Here is a 26,066-nt window from a genome sequence, read left to right on the forward strand (position 1 = left end):
TTAAACCTATGCTACAATACCTTCTGTCCCATCTCTGTCTCCACTGATGAACTTTCTTCCTATTTCTCTGAGGAAACTGGGACAGTTGGAAGAGAATTTCCATGACATCTATTCACCTACCTGCATTTATGCATTCTAAGGATAAACTATATCTGTTTTCCCCTGCTAAGGCCAACACTCCTCTTGACTTCAGTATCAGATCCCATCTGCGCTTGCCCCCTCAAGTATAATGCTGCAGCAGTTTTCCCTTTCTCTACTGCATTTATCAATTTCTCCCTCTGCTGTAACTATCTCATCAGCATTTATGCTGTTATTTCTTCCATTTTTAAAAGAGAAAGACTTCTTCCAGCTACCACCCCATTTCTCTCCTGCCCTTTCAGTGTAATTTCTTGAATCATTGTCTGAATTTACTGTTTAACATTTTTCTCCTTGAACGTATTCTAATATGGCATTGACTTGTGCCAGTCCACCACATCACTAAATCCACCTGCAAAAGCAGTTCTAAGAGGGAGGTTTATGACATCCTCAGGAAACAAGAAAAATCTCAAATAAACAACCTAACCTTACACCTAAAGGAACTAAAACAAAAACAAAAACCAACAAAACCCAAAGTTAGTAGTAGGGAAGAAATCGTAAAGAATCAGAGGAGAAGTAAATGAGGGACTTCCCTGGTGGCATAGTGGTTAAGAATCTGCATTCCAGTGCAGGGGACGCAGGTTTGATCCCTGGTCAGGGATCTAGATCCCACATGCATGCCGCAACTAAGAGTTCATGTGCTGCAGCTGAGAAGCCCACGAGCTGAAACTAAGGAGCCCACCTGCAGCAACTAAGACCCGGCACAACCAAAATAAAAATAAATAAATAAATGAAATGAAGATTAAAAAAACAATAGAAAAGATCAGTGAAACTTTCAATGAGCTGGTTCTTTGAAAAAATAAACAAAATTGATAACTTTTAGCCAGACTCATCAAGAAAAAAAGAGGACCCAAATCAATAAATTCAGATATGGAAAAGAAGTCACAACTGACACCAGAGAAATACAAAAGATCATAAAAAATTACTACAGACAGCTATATGCCAATAAAATGGACAACCTGGAAGAAATGGACAGATTCCTAGAAATTTACCATCTCCCAAGACTGAACCAGGAAGAAATAGAAAATATGAACAGACCAATTACCAGTAATGAAGTTGAATCAGTAATTTAAAAAACTCCTAACAAACAAAAGTCCAGGACCAGATGGCTTCACAGTTGAATTTACCAAACATTTAGAGAAGAGTTAACACCTGTCCTTCTCAAACTGTTCCAAAAACTTGTAGAGGAAAGAATACTTCAAACTCATTACATGAGGCCAACATCACCCTGATACTAAAACCAGATAAAGACACCACAAAAAAAGAAAATTACAGGGCTTCCCTGGTGGCGCAGTGGTTGAGAATCTGCCTGCTAATGCAGGGGACACGGGTTCGAGCCCTGGTCTGGGAAGATCCCACATGCCGCGGAGCAGCTGGGCCCGTGAGCCACAACTACTGAGCCTGCGCGTCTGGAGCCTGTGCCCCGCAACGGGAGGGGCCGCGATAGTGAAAGGCCCGCGCACCGCGATGAAGAGCGGTCCCCGCACCACGATGAAGAGTGGCCCCCACTTGCCGCAACTAGAGAAAGCCCTCGCACGAACTGAAGACCCAGCACAGCCAAAAATAAATAAATAAATAAAAATTAAAAAAAAAAAAAAGTAGCTATAAAAAAAATTTAAAAAAAAAAAAAGAAAAAGAAAATTACAGGCTAATACCACTGATGAACATACATGTAAAAATTCCCAAAAAAACATTAGCAAACTGAATTCAACAATATATTAAAAGGATCATGCACCAAGATCAAGTGGGATTTATCCCAGGGATGCACGTATGGTTCAGTATTCACAAATCAATCAGTGTGACACACCACATTAAATTGAAGAATAAAAATTATATGTTTATCTCAATAGATGCAGAAAAGGCTTTTGACAGAATTCAACATCCATGTATGATAAAAACTCTCAAAAAGTGTGTATAGAGGGAACATACCTCAACATAACAAGGGCCATATCTGACAAGCCTACAGCTAGCATCATACTCGGTGGTGGAAAGCTGAAAGCATTTCCTCTAAGATCACGAACAAGACAAGGATGTTCACTGTCACCACTTTTATTCACCATAGTATTGGAAGTCCTAGCCAAGGCAGTCAGACAAGAAAAGAAATAAAAAGAATCCAGATTGGAAAGGAAGAAGTAAAACTGTCACTGTTTGCAGATGACATGATATTATATGTAGAAAATCCTAAAGACACCACCAAAAAACTAGAAGAGTTCACCAATGAGTTTGGTAAAGTTGCAGGATACAAAATCTGTTGCACTTCTATACACTAACGTGAACTATCAGAGAAATTAAGAAAACAATCCCATTTACAATTGCATCAAAAAGAGTAAAGTACCTAGGAATAAATCTAACTATGGAAGAAAATACCTGTACTTCAAAAACTGTAAGGCACCAATGAAAGAAATTGAAGATGACACAAACAGGTGGAAAGATATACTGTGTTCATGGATTGGAAGAATTAATATTGTTAAAATGAGCATACCCAAGGCAATCTACAGATGAAGTGCAAACCCTATCAAATGCCAGTGGCACTTTTCATAGAACTAGAACAAAGAATTATAAAATTTGTATGGAAACATGAAAGATCCCGAGTAGCCAAACCAATCTTGAGAAAGAAGAACAAAGCTGGAGGTATCATGTTCCCTGACTTCAGACTACACTACAAAGCCACAGTAATCGAAACAGTGTGGTACTGGCACAAAAAAAGACACCTAAATCAATGGAGCAGAATAGAGAGCCCAGAAATTAACCCACACTTATATGGTCAATTAATCTATGACAAAGGAGGCAAGAATATACAGTGGGGAAAAGACAGCCTCTTCAGTAAATGATGTTGTGGCGCATGGGCTTAGTTGTTCCACAGCATGTGGGATCTTCCCAGACCAGGGCTCAAACCCATGTCCCCTGCATTGGCAGGTGGATTCTTAACCACTGCGCCACCAGGGAAGCCCCATCAGGGAACTTTGAATCAAAACTACAATGAGGTATAACCTCACGCCTGTCAGAATGGCTGTTATCAAAAAGACAACAAATAACAAATGTTGACGAGGATGTGGAGAAAAGGGAACCCTCATGCACTGGTGGTGGGAATGTAAATTGGCACAGCCACTATGGAGTCAGTGTGGAGGTTCCTCAAAAAACTAAAAATAGAACTACCATACGATCCAGCAGTTCTACTCCTGGGTATTTATCTGAAGAAAACCAAAACACTAATTAGAAAAGATATATGCACCCCTATGTTCATAGCAGCATTATTTACAATAGCCAAGATGTGAAGCAGCCTAAGTTGATGAATGGATAAAGAAGATGTGAGATATATATATATATATATATATATATATATATATATATATATATATCTCACATTGTGTGTGTATACATATACGTATACGTATACATATATGCAATGGAGTATTACTCAGCCATAAAAAGGAATGAAATCTTGCCTTTTGCAGCATGGATGGACCTAGAGGGTATTATGCTAAGTGAAATAAATCAGACAGAGAAAGACAAATGCTGTATGATTTCATTTATATGTGAAGTCTAAATAAACAAAACAAGTGAACAAACTTAAAATAGAAACAGAGTTCTAGATGCAGAGAACAAACAGGTGTTTGCCAGAGGAGAGTGGGCAGGGAGGAGGAAAGAAATAGATGGGTGAGATTAAGAGGTACAAACTTCCAGTTGCAAAATATATGAGTCATGTGTATGAAATATATAGTATGGGGAATACAGTCAATAACTATGTAATATCTTTGTATAGTGACATAGCATAACTAGACTTATTGTGGCGATCAGTTTGAAATGTATAGAAACATTGAATCACTGTGTTGTGAAACAGGAACTAACATACTGTTGTAGGTCAATTATACTTCAAAAGCAAACAATCTCATAGAAAAAGATCAGATTTGTGGTTACCAGAGGTGAGGAGTGGAGTGACGGGGAGTTGGATGAAAGCAGTCAGAAAGTACAAACTTCTAGTTAATAAGATAAGTAAGTACAGGGATTGTAATGTACAACATGATAAATATAGTTAACACTGCTCTATGTTACATATGAAAGTTGTTAAAAGAGTCAATCCTAAGAGTTCCCATCACAAGAAAAAAGTTTTTTTTCTATCTCTTTAATTTTGTGTCTATACGAGATGATGGATGCTCACTAAACTTATTGTGATAATGGCCTCAAGATGTATGTAAGCCAAATCATTATGCTGTACACCTTAAACTTATACTGTGCTGTATGTCAATATTATCTCAATACAACTGGAAGAAAAAAATCCAACGATGACTTCCCAGTTTTCACCTTACTCCATCTGACTTATTAACTCTGTCTTTTAAACTTTTAACAGATTTTTCCACTTGGCTTCTAGGGTACTGTACTCTCTTGGTTTTCTGTCTACCTGGCTGATTGATCTTTCTCATTTCTACTTGCTCTTCCTCCTCCTCTCTCTGATGATTGAATGTTATATTACTCTAGGACTCTTTTTGTGTCTTCTCTTTTCTATTTACACGTATTCCCTCGGTGATCTCATTTAGGCTCACGGTCTTAAATGCCAATTATGGCCTGAATCCCAGATGTTTTATCTGCAGCTCAGTCCTCTCCTCTGAGCTCCAGACTCATATATTCAACTGCCTAATCACTATCTCGACTTGCATGGCTAATGGCATCTTAAACTTAACATGTCCATAACTAAGCTCCTGATATTCCTGGTATTAGGGCTTTGTTTTGTTTTTATGAGCTTTCCTCTAAATGAAGTCAATTGTAAAACAACTATACTCCAATAAAAATTAATTTAAAAAAAAGACAATAGTTAAGAAATAAAAATTAATGAAAGAATAAGAATAAATATAAATGAAGTCAGTTGCCTTCCAACTATATTCTCATTGTTGGAGGGGGAGGAGGCGGGTAGAGAATAACCAGCTACCACTTTTTTGAGCTTTTACCATGTATTAGGCACTATGCTAAATGCTATGTATACACTGTCACATTTAGTTCTCACAACGCTTAGGTAGCTCCATTTTGGTAAGGAAGTGAGGCTCAGATTAAGTAATATGTTCATGGTTATAAAACTTAAAGTAGATAAGCTGAGATTCAAACCTGAGTTTGGTGTACTACCACTAATATTATATTAAAGATATAGGATGATAAATACTATTCTAGGTGGTGTATACCTAAGTGTCTATATGTCATATGCTGTCTTAGGCATTGGAGATACAAAGATGAATCTAGAAGCCTTTGAGCTGGTGTACTTGCTTTCACTCTTGCCTTCTACATTTTATTTTTCCCCAAAGTAGCCAGAATAATCTCTAAAACTTAAATCAGGCCATGTCACTTCCTTGATCAGAACCACTCAATAGCTTTCTGTCTTGCTCAGAATAAATCCGGAAGTCTTTATATTCTGTGTGCCATGGCCCCTGGCTACTTGTCTAACCATCTCTGACTATATCTTGTACAACTTAACGCTCACTCCTCTCCAGCCCTCTTGTCTTTGCTGTTGTTTGAACAAGCCAAACATATTCCTACCTTAGAGTTTTGCCTTAGATCACTCCCTGGAATGCCCTGCCACAAGATAGTTTGGATAGCTCATTCCCTTACATCATTCACATCTCTCCTTAATATTGCCATATCAGAAAGACCTTCCTCACTGTCCCACCTAAAATAATACCCTATCTCCCTGTACTCAGTCTTGTTTTTCTTTAATAAATATCTCCTGTAAATTATTATAAATGTATACAAATCCATCTAAAATGGCCCCCATCACTCTCTGCCCCCTTACCTACCTGTTTTTTTATTTATAGTACATACCACTACTTCTGGACGTAATGTTTGCTTATTCTCTGTTTCCTCCCACTAGATTGAAAACATTGTAAGGACAGGGACGTAAGTTTGTCCATTGCTGTATCTCTACATCCTAGACAAATACGTAGCCACATAGTAGGGACTAAATATAAGCCTGTAAATTTATTTGTTTGCAATGTTGGGAAGGGTAAGGAGATGGGAGACTGCTTACCTCTAATAACAGCTGCAATATCATGTGTTTGGGAAGCTTATTCAGAATAAGATGGAGTAATGGTTATTCTCAGCACCTAATATATGCCAAAAGAATTCAGAAGAAGCAAAAATGCTAGATCTTGGATTTGATTCCTCTTTCTCCTATAACAATAACAACTTTTCCTTTAATCTCTCAACCTTTGTTTATTTAAAACCTATTTTGTTTTTAGCATTGTATTAGGCATTGGCAGATACATAAGGGTTTACATGGCCTAGTTTGGTTGCCAGAAACAGTAATAGGAAGATAAGTACTAAGCCATATGATAGTGCCTCTAAATTCCGTAGAAGTGTAGAGGTAGAGAATATCTTTGTGGACTGGCGTATAAGGCTTTATAAAAGTTGGTCCTTGAGTTGGACCTTGAAATAATGGTGGGGTTTGGGTGGGTAGAAAGAATGGTTTGGGGATAACTGACTGTGGTAGTAAAGGCACAGAAATGAATATGCACTTTGTAGGGAACCACTAGGGAACACCTTGCCTGGGTCAGAGAGTGGATGTTTAGATCTTATGAGAAATAAGACCTGTTGGGTGGGGAAAAGTAAGGCCTTGGAAACTCCAGTGCATTTGAACTTAGATTCAATGCAGTAGAAATTAGGAAGGTTTTGAAGATAGGAAGTGAAATGACTGAAACGGTGTTTTAGGAAGCATAGACAGAAAGAGTATATATTAGATTTAGGAGAAGAGATTGGAGTTAGCAAGAGGAGAAAGGATGGGACTTGCTGACAGGACAAAAATAAGGGATAATGTGCAGAGATCCCTTCAAGAGACTCATAAGACCTGGGAGACTGGAAGAATGGGGGTGCTCTGCTACTGACAAGAATGGCAAAGAAGAGGGGGGTATGGGAGAACAGGGAGGATATGGGATGCTTTGTACAGGATCTTTCCTGGTTTATTAATAACAAATCAAGAAAACAGCATTTCTTCCTGAAGTTATAGAATTAATTCCTTTCAACAAATTTGTGGAGAATGCAAGGAACCTGGGTTATTGGAAATGTGATCTGATTTACTATGGTCTGTGGATCAAATCCACCCGGCTACTTGTTTTTGTAAATAAAGTTTTACTGGAACACAGTCACACCTATTTGTTTATTGTTTATGACTGATCTTGCTCTACTATGGCAGAGCTGAATAACTGTAACCAAGACCATCTGGCCCACCCAGTTGAAAATATTTTCTGTCTGGGTGTTTACAAAAAATATTTGCTGACCTTTGCTATGCAAGATTCAGATTTCCTAGTATATTACAACCATTAAATATCATTTAGTCTAACCTTCCATGATTTACCAATGGTGAGACTGAGGCCAAGAGGTAATGTTTCCAAGGCCCTACCTTCATTAAGCTAATTATTAAGTCCAAGCCCAGGCTAGAACACAGATCTCCTGGCTCGCTGGCCAGCTCTCTTTACACTGTACAACTTACTTCTAGTTGGTAAACACTGATGAGTCATGTTCTAACAGGAAACATTTTGGTGATATTTTCATTCCATTCATAGTTATACATTTATGTATAGGTGCAACTTAAAATATTTTTATAATGATTGGGATTCATTTGTTAAATATGTCAGTGTGACAACATTTGGCACACATCATAAAATTATTTTAAAAGGAACACTGGTACCATCATAATTAGTCTCTTATCCAGTGATGCTTTCTTTTGCAAGTGAGAGCAGAATTAAAGAAATCTTTAAAAATTTGCTTTGGGAAAGGACCAGTGAATCACTAGATGTTCATTAATTGGAGTTTAAAATCAGCACATGTTCTAAGGCAGCAAAGTTATACACAACATTTGCCATCTACTTCAGCTGAGTTCAGGAGAAGAGTCAAATTAACTTGAGTAACAACTGGGAATAAAAGTGCTTATATTTTGGCACCTGCGGGTATCACAATAATGGGTGTGTGTAATAGGAAACCTGTGCTGGGGAAGATTTAGCCAGACACGTACAATTAAGATTAATTGATGGGGTCAGCTTGAAAGCCAGAATTCAGAACCCAAAATTTAGAACTCCATGGAATCCTCAAGTTCTAGGTTGTAAATACCTTATTTAGAATTGGATGAGATGACACTGTTATTAATTTTACATATGAAAGGATTTTTAAAAAAATACTTTTAAAAATATTTATTTATTCATTCATTTGCCTGCACCAGGTCTTAGCCGCGGCACAGGTGATCTTTGTTGCCGCGCGAGGGATCTTCATTGTGGTGTGTGGGATCCCCAGCTGCAGCGTGCCAGCTCCTAGTTGTGGCATGCAGGACCTAGTTCCCCGACCAGGGATCGATCCCGGGCTCCCTGCATTGGGAGTGTGGAGTCTTTAACCACTGACCGCCAGGGAAGTCCCTACATATGAAAGGATTTTAAGGAAAGTTACAGACTTAGCCATGGCCTAGTGTTGCAAGTGGATGTTTCCTATGTGTATATTTTTTATTACTGAAAGAGGAGATTCTTTGCAAAGGTCAAGTTTCCCACATATAGTATAAAGGATAACAATGTTTTAAACATGAAGCACTTCTATTATTATGAAGAGCAAGAAATCTGTCTGCAGAGTTCTTGGCACAGATAAAGAAGTGGTTCATTTCAGTCTTGATCCCTGAATGAACTGCATCTTCAGTGTCTAATGTGGTTACAAGGCTTGCTTCTTCTCTTGATGAGGAAAGGAAAAGACAAACAGGACCCAATTTACTCACCAGTCTAACACTGTTGGGAATTGACACAGTCACTAGGTATATAAATGATAAACAGAGCAAATACACTTAAACAGGACCCATTGGGAATCCAGTTTGGGAGTAGAAGAAACAGTAAACAACAGCATAGAGATTCGAGATGTACCTTTTTTTTTTTAATTTTTATTTATTTATGTATTTATTTTTGGCTGCGTTGGGTCTTCGTTGTTGCGCGCGGGCTTCCTCTAGTTGCGGCAAGAGGGGGCTACTCTTTGTTGCGGTGCACGGGCTTCTCATTGCGGTGGCGTCTCTTGTTGCAGAGCAAGGGCTCTAGGCCCGCAGGCTTCAGTAGTTGTGGCGCACGGGCTTAGTTGCTCCGCGGCATGCGGGATCTTCCCGGACCAGGGCTCGAACCCGTGTCCCCTGCATTGGCAGGCAGATTCTTAATCAATGCGCCACCGAGGAAGTCCCCAGATGTACCTTAAATAAGAAGATTAAGATGGATCCTGAACAAGGAATAATAAAGTGTATAATTAAAATTAAAATCGATAATATTACTTTATGTATCCTTATGGCATATGGTGAATGAGATGTACTTTCAGAAAATACACTAAAGGTAGAAAGCCTGTATGAAGAAGTGGAAGATTTGCCTATTTAAGTATTTTATCTCCGAAAGCAGAGTTCTTTTAAATAGCTTTGAAGAGACATCTTCCTAAAACTTAGTATATATTTGGATCTCACCTCTGCTGTTACTTTCATGGGTTATGTGTGGGTATTTTGGTTGATATATGATTATATTGGAGAGGTCATCATGGAGAGTTAGACACAGTCATGTTCAAGAATTCAGTAGGACAATTCAGGCTTCTCTCAGATACTCAGTCATAGGATTTAACCAGAAGCATCAGTGACCATTTATTTCTTTAGGAAACATACAAGTGACCACTCGATAGCATAGTGTTGGTCTGTGGTATTGCTGCAGTTTAAAAGAAACCTGGTTTTTAGAAGCACAACCTTTTTTCCAGGTGATGTCTATGAACCTAACAGGGATGATTCTCTCAAAAGTAGACCCAGGGTTACATGAAATGGAGGCTTGCTAAGTGACTCCTCCCTTTCTCCTACTCAGGGATGCAAGTGAGAGAAATCTTATTATGTGGATAACTTCCACTTTGATTCCTTTTTGAAAAGACCATTTACCAGCTTGTTTTTTAAAATCCATTATTAGGAATAAATTATTTGCATTATACCCTGGAACTGATCAGGAAAATACTAGATTGAAAACCATAGTTCTAGAGAAAGGTAAACGTTAAAATATTCCAGTAATGGCACTGGCCAGAATACTAGTTTACCTTGGTTAGCCTAAGCATGAAGATAACTTAAGACAAATAAGCCATCTCTACCCACCTTCTCTTATGCCAGTTGGCTACCTGTTGTACCATTGCTGTTTAATTCGCTGATTATTATGAAAGCCTTCTAATTGCATCTGTTCTTGTCCCCAAAATTCATTCTCTGCAATAGCCGAGGTGATCTTTTTTCTTTCTTAAATAAAATTAGGCATTTTATTTTGAGATAATATTAGATTCAGATGTTATTGTAAGAAATAATACAGGCATGCCTTCCAGTCATTTAATATATATTCACTGGAGACTGTGTTAGGCACTAGGAATACAGAGGTGAAAGGACACAAGGGAGAGCAACAGCAGACAGTATTCACACAGTGTGAGGCTTGGGGAAAGGTCTGTGCTGGAAATTGAGTTCCAAGTTATCAGCATTTAAAACCAGAGAGTGAAGGGCATTAACTTTTTCAGAACTCTGGAAATTAACTAAAGGCTTCCCATAATCCTAGGAAGTTTTATTCAAGAAAAATGCATGAATCTCAGAACAGTGAGCTTGGTGGCATTTTAACTTGCCCTACTTCTCATTTCCCTCTCCCTAGCTTCACAGTAACCTTGAAAACCAGCAGCCTAGCAGCCACCCGAGGAAGCAGAATGGTTTTGGAACTCTGCAAAAGCCCATCCCCACGGAATTGTCACTATTTGACCTACTTGGCAACTTTCTGAAAAGCTGTGTTCTCAGGATTTGTCTTTATTTGACTCAGAGCTCACTCCACCAAAAGTTCTGTCCCGGGGCATTTATCAAAAATAATGATTGGTACTTGTTTAACATGACAGTTGTCTGAGGAGGAATTACCAGTTGGGCTTAACAAAAGACTGACAAAAAAATTAAAAAGAAAAACTGGGATATAAGATGTCCATAGAGGACTTTGAAAACCTCTGATATATTCCTAGTACTCTGGAAGGTAACACAAATGTATAGTGCTGTATGTCTGCCAAGGAATGACCTGAGAAGGCTTTAATCCCTCACCTCTTGGTTACCTTGAGGCTTCGCACAAGTAGGAAATGAAGGGCAGGTTAGAGCTGTAAACTGCCTACTGAAATATTGAAAGGATTCCCCAACACACACGCACAGCTGCTTGGCAAAAGCAGAGAGACTTGCTTGTTCAAGGCATTTAAGCAGCATATTCAACATCTTGAATTAAGCTAACCAAGCAGAGACTGTAGTGGCCACACATGACAAAGAATACAGGCTTTACAGAATTATTCCAAGAAAGTCACTAAACAAACAGTAACAATAATAAACCCCAAAGAGGTGAAAGATTCTGATTTCCAGAGTTGCCACAATATATTATTTAAAATATCCACTTATCATTATAAAGAAATATGGTAGTCCGTACACACGGAAAAAGGCAGCCAACAGAAACTTAGGATGCCCAGGTGCTGGATTTACTAGAAAAGGAACTTTAAATCAGTTATTGCAAATACACTCAATTTGTGGTAGTTATGTTCTATATAGTCACTGCAAACACTGAATTAGCTTATACTGAATCCATTGCTCCTAGGGGAAATAACAAGGTTAGGTTCCTGCAAGCCTCTGGTCACATAATTTTTGTCAACTGATCAGTACATAACCTTGTTTTATGTGCGCTTCTGTTTAAAGATACCTTATTTAATTTATATTATTGATTTATTAACATTGAACTCATAGCCAACAGCAGTGTAACTCATGCCTGCATGAAACTTATTTAACACATGTATTTTCTCCATAAGGCACATCACAGTCTCTTGCACTTAGGAAATTAGGCAGCACTTTGGCACTACAACTAGGGGCTATTCTAAACAGTGAAATCACCAATGAAAAATACAAAAACATTAAAGAGTGGCACTAAATAGAACATGAAAAAGATACTTGTTACAGTATGAGAACTGAAACAAAAAGGCAGAGCAACACCTTGTTTGACCTTAGCTGGGAACATGCTCAAGAGAGGATTCAAATTTTTTGCCATTATATGCATGTTCATGTGATAGCACTGTGAGTATTGAATTTTGGGGTTAAAAATAAATTTCATCAAGTAGGCTAATTTATAAGTACAGAATCTGCAAATAATGAAGATTAACTGTATATTCAAAGAACTAAAGCAACTAAAGAAAAGTATGAGAAAAATGTCTCAAGACGTAGACAATAGCAGTAAAGAAATAGAAAAAAAGAACCAAATAGAGATTGTGGAGTGAAAAAGTACAATAATTGAACTTAATTCACTGAAGAGGCTCAACATCAGATTTGAATTAGCAGAAGGAAGAATTAGCAAACTTAAAAGAAAGAAGTCGATTGAGATTACTCAATCTGAGGAACAAAAGAGCCCCAAAATACATGAGCTGGTGTTGAAGGGGGAAATAGACAATTCAAATATAATAGTTGGAGACTTTAATACCCCACTTTCAATAGTGGATAAACCAACTAGACAACAAGGAAATGGAAGGCTTGAGCAGTACTATAAACCAACTAGACTTAGCAGACATTTATAGAATACTCTATCCAAGAGCAGCAGAATATACATTCTTCTCAAATGCACATGGAGCGTTCTCCAGGATAGACATATGTTAGGCCATAAAACAAACCTTGATAAATTTAAAAGGATTGAAATCATACAGAGTATGTTTTTTGGCCACAATGGAATGAAATTAGAAATCAGTAGCAGAAGGAAATTTGGGAAAGTCACAGATATGTGGAGATCAAACAACACCTCAAAATAAGCAATTGAGCAAAGAAAAAAAACAGGAAGTTAGAAAACACATTGGGATGAATGATGAAAACACAACATATTGAAATTTATGGGATGCAACTAAAGCAGCACTTAGGGGAAATTTACAGTTGTAAAATGTCAATCTTAAAAAGAGAAGGATCTTGGGAGTTCCCTGGTGGCCTAGTGGTTAAGATTCTGGGCTTTTACTGCTGTGGCCCAGGTTCAATCCCTGGTCGGAGAACTAAGATCCCCCTGCAAGCTGCGCAGTGTGGCCAAAAAAAAAAAAAAAAGATCTCAAATTAATAACCATCTGCCGTAAAAGACTAGAAAGAAGAGCAAACTAAACCCAAAGCTAGCAGAAAGAAGGAGATAATAATGATTAGAGTATAAATAAATGAAATAGAGAATACAAAATCAATAGCAAAAAGTAATAAAAGTTTGTTTTTAAAGATCAACAAAATTGATAAACTTTTAGTTAGACTGAACATGAAAAAAAGAATACTCAAATTACTAAAATCAGGAATGAAAGAGAGGACATGACTACTGATACTACAGGAATCAAAAGGATTATAAGAGCATACCATGAACAACTATACACCAAAATGTTAGATTTACTTAGATGAAATGGACAACTCTTAGAATGAAACAAACTACTGAAATTAACTCAGAAATAGAAAAACTGAATATACCACGACTAGTAAAGAGATCGAGTAGGTAATTTTAAAACTTCCCACAAAGAGAAGCCCACACCCACATGGCTTCACTGGTCAATTGTACAAAACATATACAGAAGAATTTACACCAGTCCTTCGCAAAGTCTTCCAGAAAATAAAAGAGGAGGGAATCCTTCCAAACTCATGCAGTGAGGCCATTATTATCCTGATAACCAAAACCAGACTAAGATATCAAGAGAAAGAGAGGTACAGACCAATATCTGTAACAAATATGGATGCAAAAATCCTCAACAAAACCCAGCAAAACAAATCCAGCAATATAGAAAAAGGAGTACTGTCTGCACTCTGTATCCATGGGTTCCGCCTCCATCTGTGGATTGAAAATATTCAGGGGAAAAATTTCCAGAAAGTTCCAGAAAGCAAAACTTGAATTTGCACCCTCCAACAACTATTTACATAGCATTTACATTGTATTAGGTATTATAAGTATTCTTGAAGTGATTTAAAGTATACAGAAGGATGTGCGTAGGTTATATGTAAATACTGTGCCATAGAATAAAGGACAAAAGCTACATGTTTGTCACAAGAGACAGAAGAAGCATTTAACTAGATCCTACACCCTTTTGTGTTAAAAACACTCAGCAAACTAGGAATAAGCTGGAAACTTCCTCACCCTGATAAAGATCATTTGTGAAAACCCACGGCTGACGTAATACTTAGTGATGAAAGATTGAGGGGTTTTCCCCAAAGATCAGGGACAAAACAAGAATGTCTGCTTTTGACACTTCTATTCAATATTGTGCTGGAAGTTTAGCCAGAGCAGTTAGGCAAGAAAATAGCTAAAAGGCATCTAGATTGGAAAGGAAGATGTATAAGTATTTCTAATTGCATATATCACGATCTTGTATATAAATGATCCTAGTAAGATCAATATACAAAAATCATTTTTATTTATATACATCTAACAATGAACAGTACAAAAAATGTAAGGAAACAATCCCATGTACAATAGCATCAAAAAGAATAAAATATTTAGAATAAATTTTTAAAAAGAAGTACAAAACTTGTTTGTATACTGAAGACTTTAAAACATTGTTGAAAGAAACTAAGTAAATGGAACAACATCCATGTTGTTGGGCCAGAAGACAGTATTGTTAAGATGGCAATACTCCCCAAATTGATCCTCAGATTCAATGCTATCTCTGTCAAAATTCTACCTTCCTCTCTTGCAGAAATTGATAAGATGATCCTAAAATTCATGTGGAAATTCAAGGGACCCTGGATAACCAAAACAGTCTTGTAAAAAGAACAAAGTAGGAGGACTCACTTCTTTATTTCAAAGCTCACTAAAAATTTTCAGTAATCAGGCCGGTGTTTTCCTGGGAAAACGGTAGGCGAAAAGATCAATATACTAAAATTGAAAGTCCAGAAATAGGACTTCCTTGGTGGTCCAGTGGTTAAGACTCTGCTTCCAATGCAGGGAGCATGGGTTTGATCCCTGCTTGGGGAAGTTCCGCGTACTGTGTGGCGCAGCCAAAGAAAAAAAGAGAGAGTCCAGAAATAAGCCCTCACACTTACAGCCAGTTGATTTTCTACATGGATGCCAAGATAATTCAATGGGGGAAAGAATAATCTTTTCAGTAGTTGGTTCTTTAACAAATGGATATCTACTTGTAGCAGAATGAAGTTTGACCCTTAATACCACACGTAGAGATTAACTCCAAATGAATCATAGACTTAAATGTAATAGCTAAAACTGTAACATGTGAGAAGAAAATATAGGAATAAATCTTAAGACCCTGGATTAGGCAGTTGTTTCTTATATGTGACACCAAAAACACAGGTGACAAAAGGAAAAGTAAATAGGACTTCATCCAACTTTGTGTGTCAAAGTCAAGAAAGTGAAAAGTTGATCCACAGAAGGGGAGAAAATATTTGCAAACCATATATATGTAATATAATCTGATAAAGGACTTGAGCCCAGAATACATGTAGAACTCTTTAAAAATCAGTAATCAAAAGACAAATAATTTAATTTTTTAAATGATCAAAGGGTTTTTTTAATCATTAGATTTTTTTTTTTGAGCAGTTTTAGGTTTACAGAAAAATTGAGTGGAAAGTACAGAGTTCCCGTATGTTCTCCCTCACCCCCAGAGTCACCTATTGACGTCTTGCGGTTGGTGTGTTAGATTCGTTACAGTAGGTGAGCCAGTACATTATTATTTACTAAAATCCGTAGTTTACATTAGGCTTCACTCTTGGTGGTGTACATTCTATGGCTTTTGACAAACGTATAATGACATGTATCTACCATCACAGTATCATATAGAATAGTGTCACTGCCCTAAAGAGTTCCTATACTCTGCCTAGTCATCCCTCACTCTCTCCTCTCATGCCCCTGGCAACCACTGATCTTCTTACTGCTTCCATAGTTTTACCTTTTCCGGAATATTACGTAGTTGGAATCATATAGTATGTAGCCTTTTCAGATTGGCTTCAGATTGGCATTAAAGGTTCTTCCATGTTTTTGTCTCTGTCTCTCTTTTTCCCGACTTATTATCAAACTCATATTGCCCTTATTTAATTTTTTTAAACCAACCGAAGTCCATGGTTAGGGTTCAATCTTTGTGCTGTGCATTCTGTAATCTGCAATTCTCAGGAGTCTAATCCTGCTGTTTATTGTGTGTGCTGACATTTTCTGGAGTGGCTTGTTTATTTGTGCTTTTTATAGTTTGGGATTGTGAGCCTCAGTTTTGGTGGGTTGAGTGGGGGTAGGGAATACTTTATGTCTGAGAATTCTCATAGGCCTTAGTTAGCATATATCTCTATAAATCATTTTTATGTTTGCTTCTGCCAGGTGATTTAAAGATATTACCAGCCAGAATCTTCTTTTTATTTTATTTGTTTTTCTCAGTTTGCGTTTTTTAGACAATAGAATAGTATTATATCAGACTCCAAGTTTGAATGAGGAAAGATTATAAACTCTCAAAATTTTTTGGATCCCACAAGAACCCAGGTTGAGATGGACAAATACATTTTCCTGTTATATCCCTGCCCCCCCACCCACCTTTTTTTAGTCTACACTTTCTCTGAGTTTTTAGCTCTTCAGGGGTTCCAACTTTATGCCAGAGGGTTCAGTGCCAACTTCTCAGGTTCAGGCTTTATCATCTCCTAACACGACTTGTAAAACCCAAGCCTCTTAGTGAAATTATCTACAACCCAGCAAGTTAAGGCAGTTGTCCATTCACACTTAAACTTCTTTCTTGAGTTTTCAGCTATGTATTTAGGAAACATATTTGTTGTGTTTTATCCAGGATTTCTAAGTGCTTTGCCACAGGAGAATTTTAAGCCATTATTCTTGTTAAGTCCAACTCTTTGTTTTTATTCCTTATTCAGCACCAGGGCTGGCAGGAAAGTATGTAACCATTATATATAAAATTCATAGGGTAAGGTGGTATGTTTTCATCTTTGACCCCTGAGTTCCCAGCATTAGCCACTTCTTGTCTTTATCCTAAAAATTTTTGATTCTGGTAAATTCAAATGTCATTGATAGTGCTTATGCATGATTTATATTTTTGTATCATTAAGTTTATCAGACTTTCGTTATGAGGTAGACCTTGATAAGGAAAGATCTGAAGGGACTGGTGAGGATTTGAAAGAGGCTTAAGGTGAGAACATGGTGTGAAATGAATGAGCCTGAATAGTCTTTCACATGCTTCTGAGTTCTTGGCTGGTTCTGCTCACTATCCATTCATTTCAATTCAGTAAATGTTTATTGACTACCCTTGGACATAAAACAGTCACTGTTTTCCTAGCCTTCAAAGAGCACACAGTAATAAGGTATTATCATTTCCACTGTTAAAGCATCTCACTGTAGCATAGTGGCTAAGAGTATGGACTCTGGAGCCAGACCATCTGGGGTAGATCTGGGGATGTTTATGTAAATTTGTAGAACAGTACCTGATATACAGTAATGCTGTATAAGATTTAGAAGTATTATTATCATTAGTATTACTTTTTCACTGCCTTTTTTTTGCTTCTTCACATCTCCTTATTGCTCTCTCTGCCTGGACAGTCAGCTTACCCTCTCCTGTCTATCTTGTGGACTGATAAAAACTCTTGCTTAAGTCACACCCGAATATTAGGGTAAAAGAACAGATATACAATCAACACAATCCAACCTTTCTTTAAAATAGGTAGGGCTTCCCTGGTGGCGCAGTGGTTGAGAATCTGCCTGCTAATGCAGGGGACACGGGTTCGAGCCCTGGTCTGGGAAGATCCCACATGCCGCGGAGCAACTGGGCCCGTGAGCCACAACTACTGAGCCTGCGCGTCTGGAGCCTGGGCTCCGCAACAAGAGAGGTCGCGATAGTGAGAGGCCCGCGCACCGCGATGAAGAGTGGCCCCCGCTCCCCGCAACTAGAGAAAGCCCTCGCACAGAAACGAAGACCCAACACAGCCATAAATAAATAAATAAAAATTAAAAAAAAAAAAAAAAAAATAGGTACATATTTGCAGTAGTCATGTATTGTTTGCTATACAGTTAGTGTGTATAGACAGAATACTGGAGTAAAACTCACATTGGTTATTATTGAGTTGTAAGATCTAAGGCTAATTTTTATTCTCTATATTTTTCAGGTTTTCTATTATAAACATTTTTATAATCAGGAGAAATCTAATAAATAGAAGTTAATCAAACTAAAAACTATACTGATTTCAAGTCATTCCTTTCAGATATATATCCAGAAAGCCTTGCTAGTCTTATAGATCTTACCATGTTGATAAAATGAGAAAATACAATAAAAGTTATTTGAAATGGATAAAAAATATTCTAGAAATATAAGTTGTGTGTTATTTCCATTCTGATTTATATGTCTGGCATAGAGAGCTTCTCATGCTATTTCTCAGCTTGGAGATGTTATATTGCTACCAAAATGGAATTTTAGAATTCTTGGTTTTCAGCAGGAGCTTTAACATGGTGTGGATGGTAGGTGGTGGTTGTTCTGGAACAGCTGCTGGTTTTACTTGTTGTGGAATTCTCACTTTGGTCCTTCAATCAGTACAATTTTAAGTGGTTCTGTGGTGAGCATTTCCTCTCTGGATGACCCTTCTGATTCATTCAGCTATGGATGAGGATATGGTTGTTTAGGGCATCAGTAAAATTCCATCTTCATAATGTATGATTTTATTTTTTTCCCTGAAACCTGAGTTTAACTTTAATTATGTTTAGGCTTTAACAACTTAACTTTCCCTCCCAATACTCGTTAGATACAAATTTACATCGAGTGGTTTTGCATCTGAGAGTGATCTTCTGAAATACTTTCTAGTATTCTTAAGGTTCACTTTCTTTTTTATTTTTTCTTTTTAAAATTTATATATTTTGTGAAAACAATTTTTTTGTCTAGCATTTTATTTATACTTTTAATGAAAACAATTTTTAACAGCACTTTTAAAGTGCTTCCTTTTTGCCAATCCCTTTTTTTTCTTTTTATTAATTTAATTTTATTTATTTTTGGCTGCGCTGGGTCTTCGTTGCTGTGCGCGGGCTTTCTCTAGTTGCGGTGAGCGGGGGCTACTCTTCGTTGCGGTGTGCCAGCTTCTCATTGCGGTGGCTTCTCTTGTTGTGGAGCACGGGCTCTAGGCGCACAGGCTTCAGTAGTTGTGGCTTGCGGACTCTAGAGCGCAGGCTCAGTAGTTGTGGTACACGGGCTTAGTTGCTCCGTGGCGTGTGGGATCATCCCAGACCAGGGCTGGAACCTGTGTCCCCTGCATTGGCAGGCAGATTCTTAACCACTGCACCACTAGGGAAGCCCCACCAATCCCTTTTAAAACATATTTTTTTTAGACTTAGCTCTAATAGGTACACATAGCACATTTTTAGAAATTGAGGTATAATTGACATATATTAGTTTTAGTTGTGCATCGTGATTCAGTACTTGTATATATTGTGAAATGATCATCACAATAAAGCTAGATAACATCTGTCACCATACATAGTTACAAAAACTTTTTTTCTTGTGATGAGAACTTTTAAGATAAACTCTCAGCAACTTTCAGATATGCAATATGGTATTATTAACTATAGTCACTGTGCTGTACTGAAACATGTTAAAAATTCTTATAACTATGAGGAAGGTTCTGTTATTCCCATTTTAAAGATGAGGAAACTGAGGCACTAAGTTACTGAGAAGTTATGTAACTTATCCAGGATCACACAGCTAGTAGCTATAGAGCTGGGAAGAGAATGTATACAGTCTGGTTCTACAATAATTGCTTTTAACCACTGCACTACACTGCTTATTATGTCATTGTATTATCTTTCCAAAGATTAGAAAACACAGTATTAAATAAGTTTCACTTTTTCAACACGAACTTTTTACCTTTAAATTAAACTTGATTCATTTATTCCATTTGTCAGCACGTATTTACTGAGTGTCTTCTATGTTCCAGACACTGTGATAAGTGCTGAGTTTTGAACAAGATGTACATAATCCTGACCACATGGATTTTATATTCTAGCAGAGAAGACATGCTAATAAGTTGTTCAACTAATGATTGAATTGCAGTTGTGGTAAATGCTACAAAGGAGAATTTGAGAGTAGAGTTTTTGCCAGGGATTCTAATGTGCTTTTAGCAGTTAGGGAAGGATTCAGTGAGAAAATGGCATTTGAGCTAAGCTGAGAAAGAAGCCTTTCTGTGCCTACCTGAGGGTATAACTAAAATTAGAGACTTAGAACCACCAGAGTGGTTCTGCATAGCACTCTGGAAGGAGATGAGCTAAACTCTGTATGCCTCATTTGCCCTGATACACACTTCATTTGTCCTGAAAGTATCACTGTTTTGTATATTTGGTGCCTAGTATAATTGACATTTATAATGCTGACACAGTCATGAAATAGACTATGTTCTTCATATTCTGTTTATTAAGACAGGGAAATGATAAAATAGAGAGTGAGAAAGGGTCTTCAGAAGTCTTAATCTACTGTTTTACCACTATACAAAAAGAGCCCCGGAAAATTCTACTGATTTGCCCAGAGGTTGGTTGTTTTTGGTTTTTTTTTAAGATTCCTATAAATAGTGTAAATGAAAAAGATGTGTTTCTAGAAGTGTTTTAGTTGTGTGAAAAGCTCAGTTATACAAAATAGTTTTTCCTTAATTACATGAGAAAATGATATGTTGATATAGTATTTATATTTAAAACAGTTTTTCAGCTGGCCTCCTTTAGCCCTACTGGGAGTAAGGGTAAGCTTGTTATTTTTCTGTCTATAACTAGAGTGACTTGAATTAAATTGAAAAAGAAAGAAAGAAACAAAAAACAGGGGAAAAAAAGTTGATGGTACTTCAGGTGAAAATAACCTGAAGTTATACATAATTTGATTCTTTTATATAGTAAAATGTTCATGAGTAATTTTTTTAACTGTACAAAAATGTTTTATCTGTGTTGGGACTGCAGTGGAACTTCCTCATAGCATCTGTTCTCTTCTCTGTTTAATAATTTCTTATATGAAATTTTTATTCCAGAAGACTCAGCTATTAGTAGAAGAAAATTATATATCCCTAATTCTTGCCTCATCAATTACCAAAGATAGAAAATGTTATAAAGAAGCTTCATGTTATATAACAAAGTTTACAGAAAAGTCACCATTTTCTTTTTGACTTAGTCATCTCATTTTTGATAGATTGCAAAGGTCGACTGCAAGGAGGTACTAGACATCATATGTAATCTGGAATCCGAGGGTCAGGATAACACAGCATTTGTTCTTTGTACGACTTATCTTACCCAGCAGCTCCAAACTGCAAGTGTATATTGTTCTTGGTAAGTATATTTAGTTTTTATTCCCTTTATTTGTTAGTACATAGTATATAGCATTTAGGGTTTATGTAAAATGTTGGTTTATTTCAAACTTAAAGACTAAGCAGATTAAATGATGACATGAGAATTAAATCTTTCTTAAAAGCTAAACCATTTAATTAAAAATATTATTGGTTTAATCTTTTCCAGGAGAGTCCAAAAATAAAGAAAGAGTAACAAGTCTGAGCTCCTCTTGATTATTCCATGGAGAGTTGTCTGTTAACTTCAATATATATCTTCTTCTTTGAAGATAAAATTATGGCAGTATAAACCAAATTGGTGTTAGGTTGTTTTCCTTTACATTTATTACATCTTCTGATAGTCACTTTTCCCCTCTTATTTGGAAACTCACTAATTATCTAGGTTTCTAGGTCAAACTTGCACTAGAGAAGGAAACCCATTTGAATTGTAATCTTTTTTTGCAACTTTGGTACTGTTTAGCACAATTGCATTATTTGGTTTTAATTCAATTTATATCTTGTTTGCCTACAGAGTACTTAGTTGCTAAAAAGGACACAGTAAGTGTAACCCTTTGTTCTTTCATCCTAACTGTATGAAACTGTTTAGGACAGCAGGACAAATGTGGTACACAGGAAACCTCTAAAATGCAAGACTCTATCTATAAGTATCAGATTCGTGGTATGGAAAACACTGTAAGAGATTAGAGAAGGGTGCTCACTGTACACCAGTGTTTAAGGAAGTTGTCAGGGAGGAGGTAGAATTTGAGCTTTAATTCAAAGAATGGGTTGGATTTGCATAACCTTGATTAGAGGAGCTTCTAAGAATGACTTGAAGTTGGAAGTAAGCATTTTGTTTATAGGAAAACCTAATAAAACCTTTCATATACTTCAGCCCTTATTGATCTCCCTCTGGAGCATCTGTGTATATCTATAAAGTTTTATAGTTATTAGCACTTTTTATGTTGCTGTATTTCTTTTTATTTACTAATTTTTATAGAAATACTATTTGAGTTCCTTAAATTATCTCTCCCAATCCTCCTAATAATCATCGTACAGATAAGGCAGTGGAGGATCAACGGGATCTGAGAAGTCTTATAATTGCCCACAGTCTCAGAGCTAAAGGGGTAGAGGGTAAAGCCCAGGCATTTCGACCCCTAATACAGTGCTTTTCTTCTGTGCAGTTGTTTTCTTGGCACAGGGACAGAATTCACATCGCAGTCTTCTACCAAGTCCTCTGTGCCAGACTTATATCTCCTCTGAGAAAGGAGATACTAGGATAGGGGCTTAAATATCTTTGTGGGCATTCTGTTAGCTAACCAAAAAAAAAAAGGTGCTAAAAGTAAAAAGACTTTTAGCAGAGCAGTGAGATTTTTGATCACTATCAAGTAGAAGAATTTGTTTTTCATGCATTAGAGATTAGAGATTTAACCTCAGTAAAGCAGATATGTTTACTTGTGGAATAACCCCCATTTTTTCTTTTTACAGTTGTTTTCTTTGCCTATAATGAAAAAATATCTGCTAGCTATAGTGAGGCTTTTAGGGCAAAGAATACATTAAATCACATATGGGATGTGTTACAGATTATAAAGTGTTTTTCAAACTATAGTCACACAGTTCTTTTAATATTCTTGATATAGCTTCCCTTTTTTTTAGTGAGTCTAGGATTAATGCTGTTCTCCTGCAGCAGGAAAGGATTAAAAGGGATTTCCCTCTTATTGGCCTCCTGAGGAGCTATAATGAGTAAAGGAGAGGAAAGAAAATCTTAAATCACTTCACACTTTGTTAAAAGTAAGCTTCTTCTGAGCAAGTCAGAGGGAAATAGAATATAAAATTTTAGAATTTTAAAACATTTTTTTCACCCTTCTGTTGTTTTCAAAGGCTTTGGGGGTGGGTGGGTGGGGAGGCGGTGGTAGTGGGATATTGGAGTTAGCATAGCCATAACATAAAAACAGTGAATTTTACTAAGGAAAATGAGTCCCAGGAATTCTGTTCAAATAGGATAGATTCTTTTGTTGTGCTAGAGGTGTCCTCTGTTGAAGATAGTAGGCTATATGGGAGTATTTGTCTAGAAAAGAAAAAAATTTTTTATTACTTGGTATTTTATTGATGACAATAAAGTTGGAATATGATAATAAAAGCAGTCACTTATTTTAAATACACATATTAGAATTTATTAAGTGTCATTCTCGAATTTGGTCACCAGTGAAGATATTTGAAAGGTAAACTATGTAACTATCACCCAAAACAGTTTTTTATTCTTTTAGAAATTTCCTTCAGAGACATTTACAGCTTACAATAAAATATATCTTATTACTTTATAGCAATTACCATATTACTGATCTCAAAAGGTATATCACTCAGCTTATTCATTAAGCTTAACCCCAAAAGATTTTTGGCTATTTGCAAAAATCAAAGAAGTGCTGGAGGAATGAGTTCCCTATATATGTCTAGCAATGGTAACATAATTAGAGTAGCCATGCAAGTGAGAAAGATAACCCTTTTGAATGGGACAGTGTACATACAGATGTGTAATTGCTACTGCTTCTTTAAAAATAAAATGATACAGTTGAACCTTAAACCTCCACACTAAGCTTTCAGTGAGTATTTGATAGGTTGACCTTTGGTTTCTGTAACACCTCTGAGCTTTAAATCTTTTATGTTGTATATTTGTGTTTCTTCAGATGTAATTTCGTGTCGCTTCTCTCCCAACTAGACTGTGATATACCGGGGTCGTCATGTATGTTGTCTAATTTACAGTTCAGTCCCCAGCACCTGGCGAAGACCAGATCCAGATATCCATTCATGTTTTATTTAACTGAATTTTTTAGAGGAAAAATGAAGTCATGAGAATCATCTATATTTGCAGGAGCCCTCTTTAGGGAGTGGTCATTCCTTAATTCCACGAAGTTTTCTTTGCCTCATTTCTAAAATACCTAAATTCTGGATCACAGTGTGACATTGTGGGCCTCCTGCTTTGCACAAACAGTGCAGTTTAAGGTTCTTGCTTGGTAGCTAGATGTCTGCCAAAATGTGTTTCCTACTATTAATAGAACTAAATATCCTTTCCAATTTTTATGAATTTGTATATAATTTGTTGTCTTGAGGTAGGTGGTGGGCTAATTTGAGTGTGCAGTAAATCATCTGAACATTGGAAGCATCCATACAGTAGAATCATTTTCAGTATATTCTTTAATGGTTGTCCATTTTTTAAAAAATCACATCATTGTAGTGGTTGAAGAAGTATTGTCCTAGTGCATGTATGATCCAGGAGGCTATAAGTTGCTGTTGGTGGTTTCATTGTTCCAGTGTGCAGATTTGAATGGATGATTAAAGTGACATCTTGGCGTTCTCACTAGTAGTCCACCGGTTTTCATGGTGTCAGGCCTGTTTGTATGTTTGGGTGGGTAATAGTTTTAGTTTGTTTTGGTAATAGCTTTAAATCGCTCAATTGTAACTGTGGAAATAAGTGTACCAATATAAAATACATGATAGAAATGTTCTTTTTTGATCATGGTTATTTGGAGTTAAGTTAACTTAACTCTAGTTAACTAGAGTTTGAAATATTTAATTTGGAATAAATCAAGCCCTAGACATTCTGATTTTTTTAAAAAAATCATTTTGAGAGACTTTAATTCTCAACGTGCCTTTTGTCACTTTATCAGATTTGCCTAACTTTAAACTTGTACCTAGTTGGTGAATTTTAGATAGTAGATATCCTTTACCCTTTATCTTCATAATCAGGTTTTACTAGCTTTGATAATTTTGTTCTTTTCAAATAGCATAGATTTCACATATATTTTGGTAGGTACTTCTTTTATCTCGGAGCATATGTAATTCTCCATTTCCTTTGTTATTCAGAATTTTGCATTATTCTCTAAAGTTTTATTAGTAACATGCTTACATGTGAATGAAGCAGTCTTCTAAGTTTAAAAGTGAACAGTCATCCCAATTACTTGCCTGCCTGGTAGTTATTTTCAAAGCTGGCCTATCTCAGTTTTTACTTTTTCTGGTTAGGAAAGCAATGCTAGTCACCAACACAAATATTTAAACGCATTTTAAGTTAATTTTACTTGTTATATATAGCTCAAATTTTCCATCATTAAATATTATAAGCTTTAATCATATATGTCTTTTGAGACATATATTTATTTCAATCTTTGAAGCGAGTTTTATATCTATGTAAGAATTTTACCATATGGGAATCCCAGTTACCTCCTTAAAAGTATAAGAAAATACGTTCTGTTAAACATGTTTGTTTTTAAATCTATTATAAAAAGATGTGTATTCATTTCTTAAGCTTTGGATTTGTACCGTTTCCTGGAATAGTCTGTGTTAATAGCAATAATAGGATATTAGTGTTCTAAAACTGGCTCGTGAAAATAATATTATTTTTTAATGGAAATCATTTAACAAATACACAGTATCCATTGAGGTTGTACAGAAAAGAGTTACTTTAAAAATTTTTTTTTAATAAATTTATTTATTTTATTTTTGGCTGCGTTGGGTCTTCGTTGCTGCGCAAGGGCTTTCTCTAGTTGCAGCGAGCGGGGGCTGCTCTTCATTGCAGTGCGCGGGCTTCTCGTTGCGGTGGCTTCTCTTGTTGCGGAGCACGGGCTCTAGGTATGCAGGCTTCAGTAGTTGTGGTGCACAAGCTTGGTTG

The 26,066-nt window shown here is 36.6% G+C and overlaps 1 protein-coding gene across 1 annotated transcript in view; it reads left to right on the plus strand.

Annotated features, from left to right (window-relative positions):
- Window positions 1-26,066, plus strand: part of RLF (RLF zinc finger) — a 79,312-nt gene that overhangs the window by 42,457 nt on the left and 10,789 nt on the right. Inside the window, exon 6 of the mRNA XM_007164706.2 lies at window positions 21,274-21,410. Coding sequence (XP_007164768.2) covers window positions 21,274-21,410 — 137 coding nt within the window. The remainder of the gene's footprint in view (window positions 1-21,273; window positions 21,411-26,066) is intronic.

This window comes from Balaenoptera acutorostrata, chromosome 1 (assembly GCF_949987535.1).
Source record: "Balaenoptera acutorostrata chromosome 1, mBalAcu1.1, whole genome shotgun sequence".
Taxonomy (NCBI): Eukaryota; Metazoa; Chordata; class Mammalia; order Artiodactyla; family Balaenopteridae; genus Balaenoptera; species Balaenoptera acutorostrata.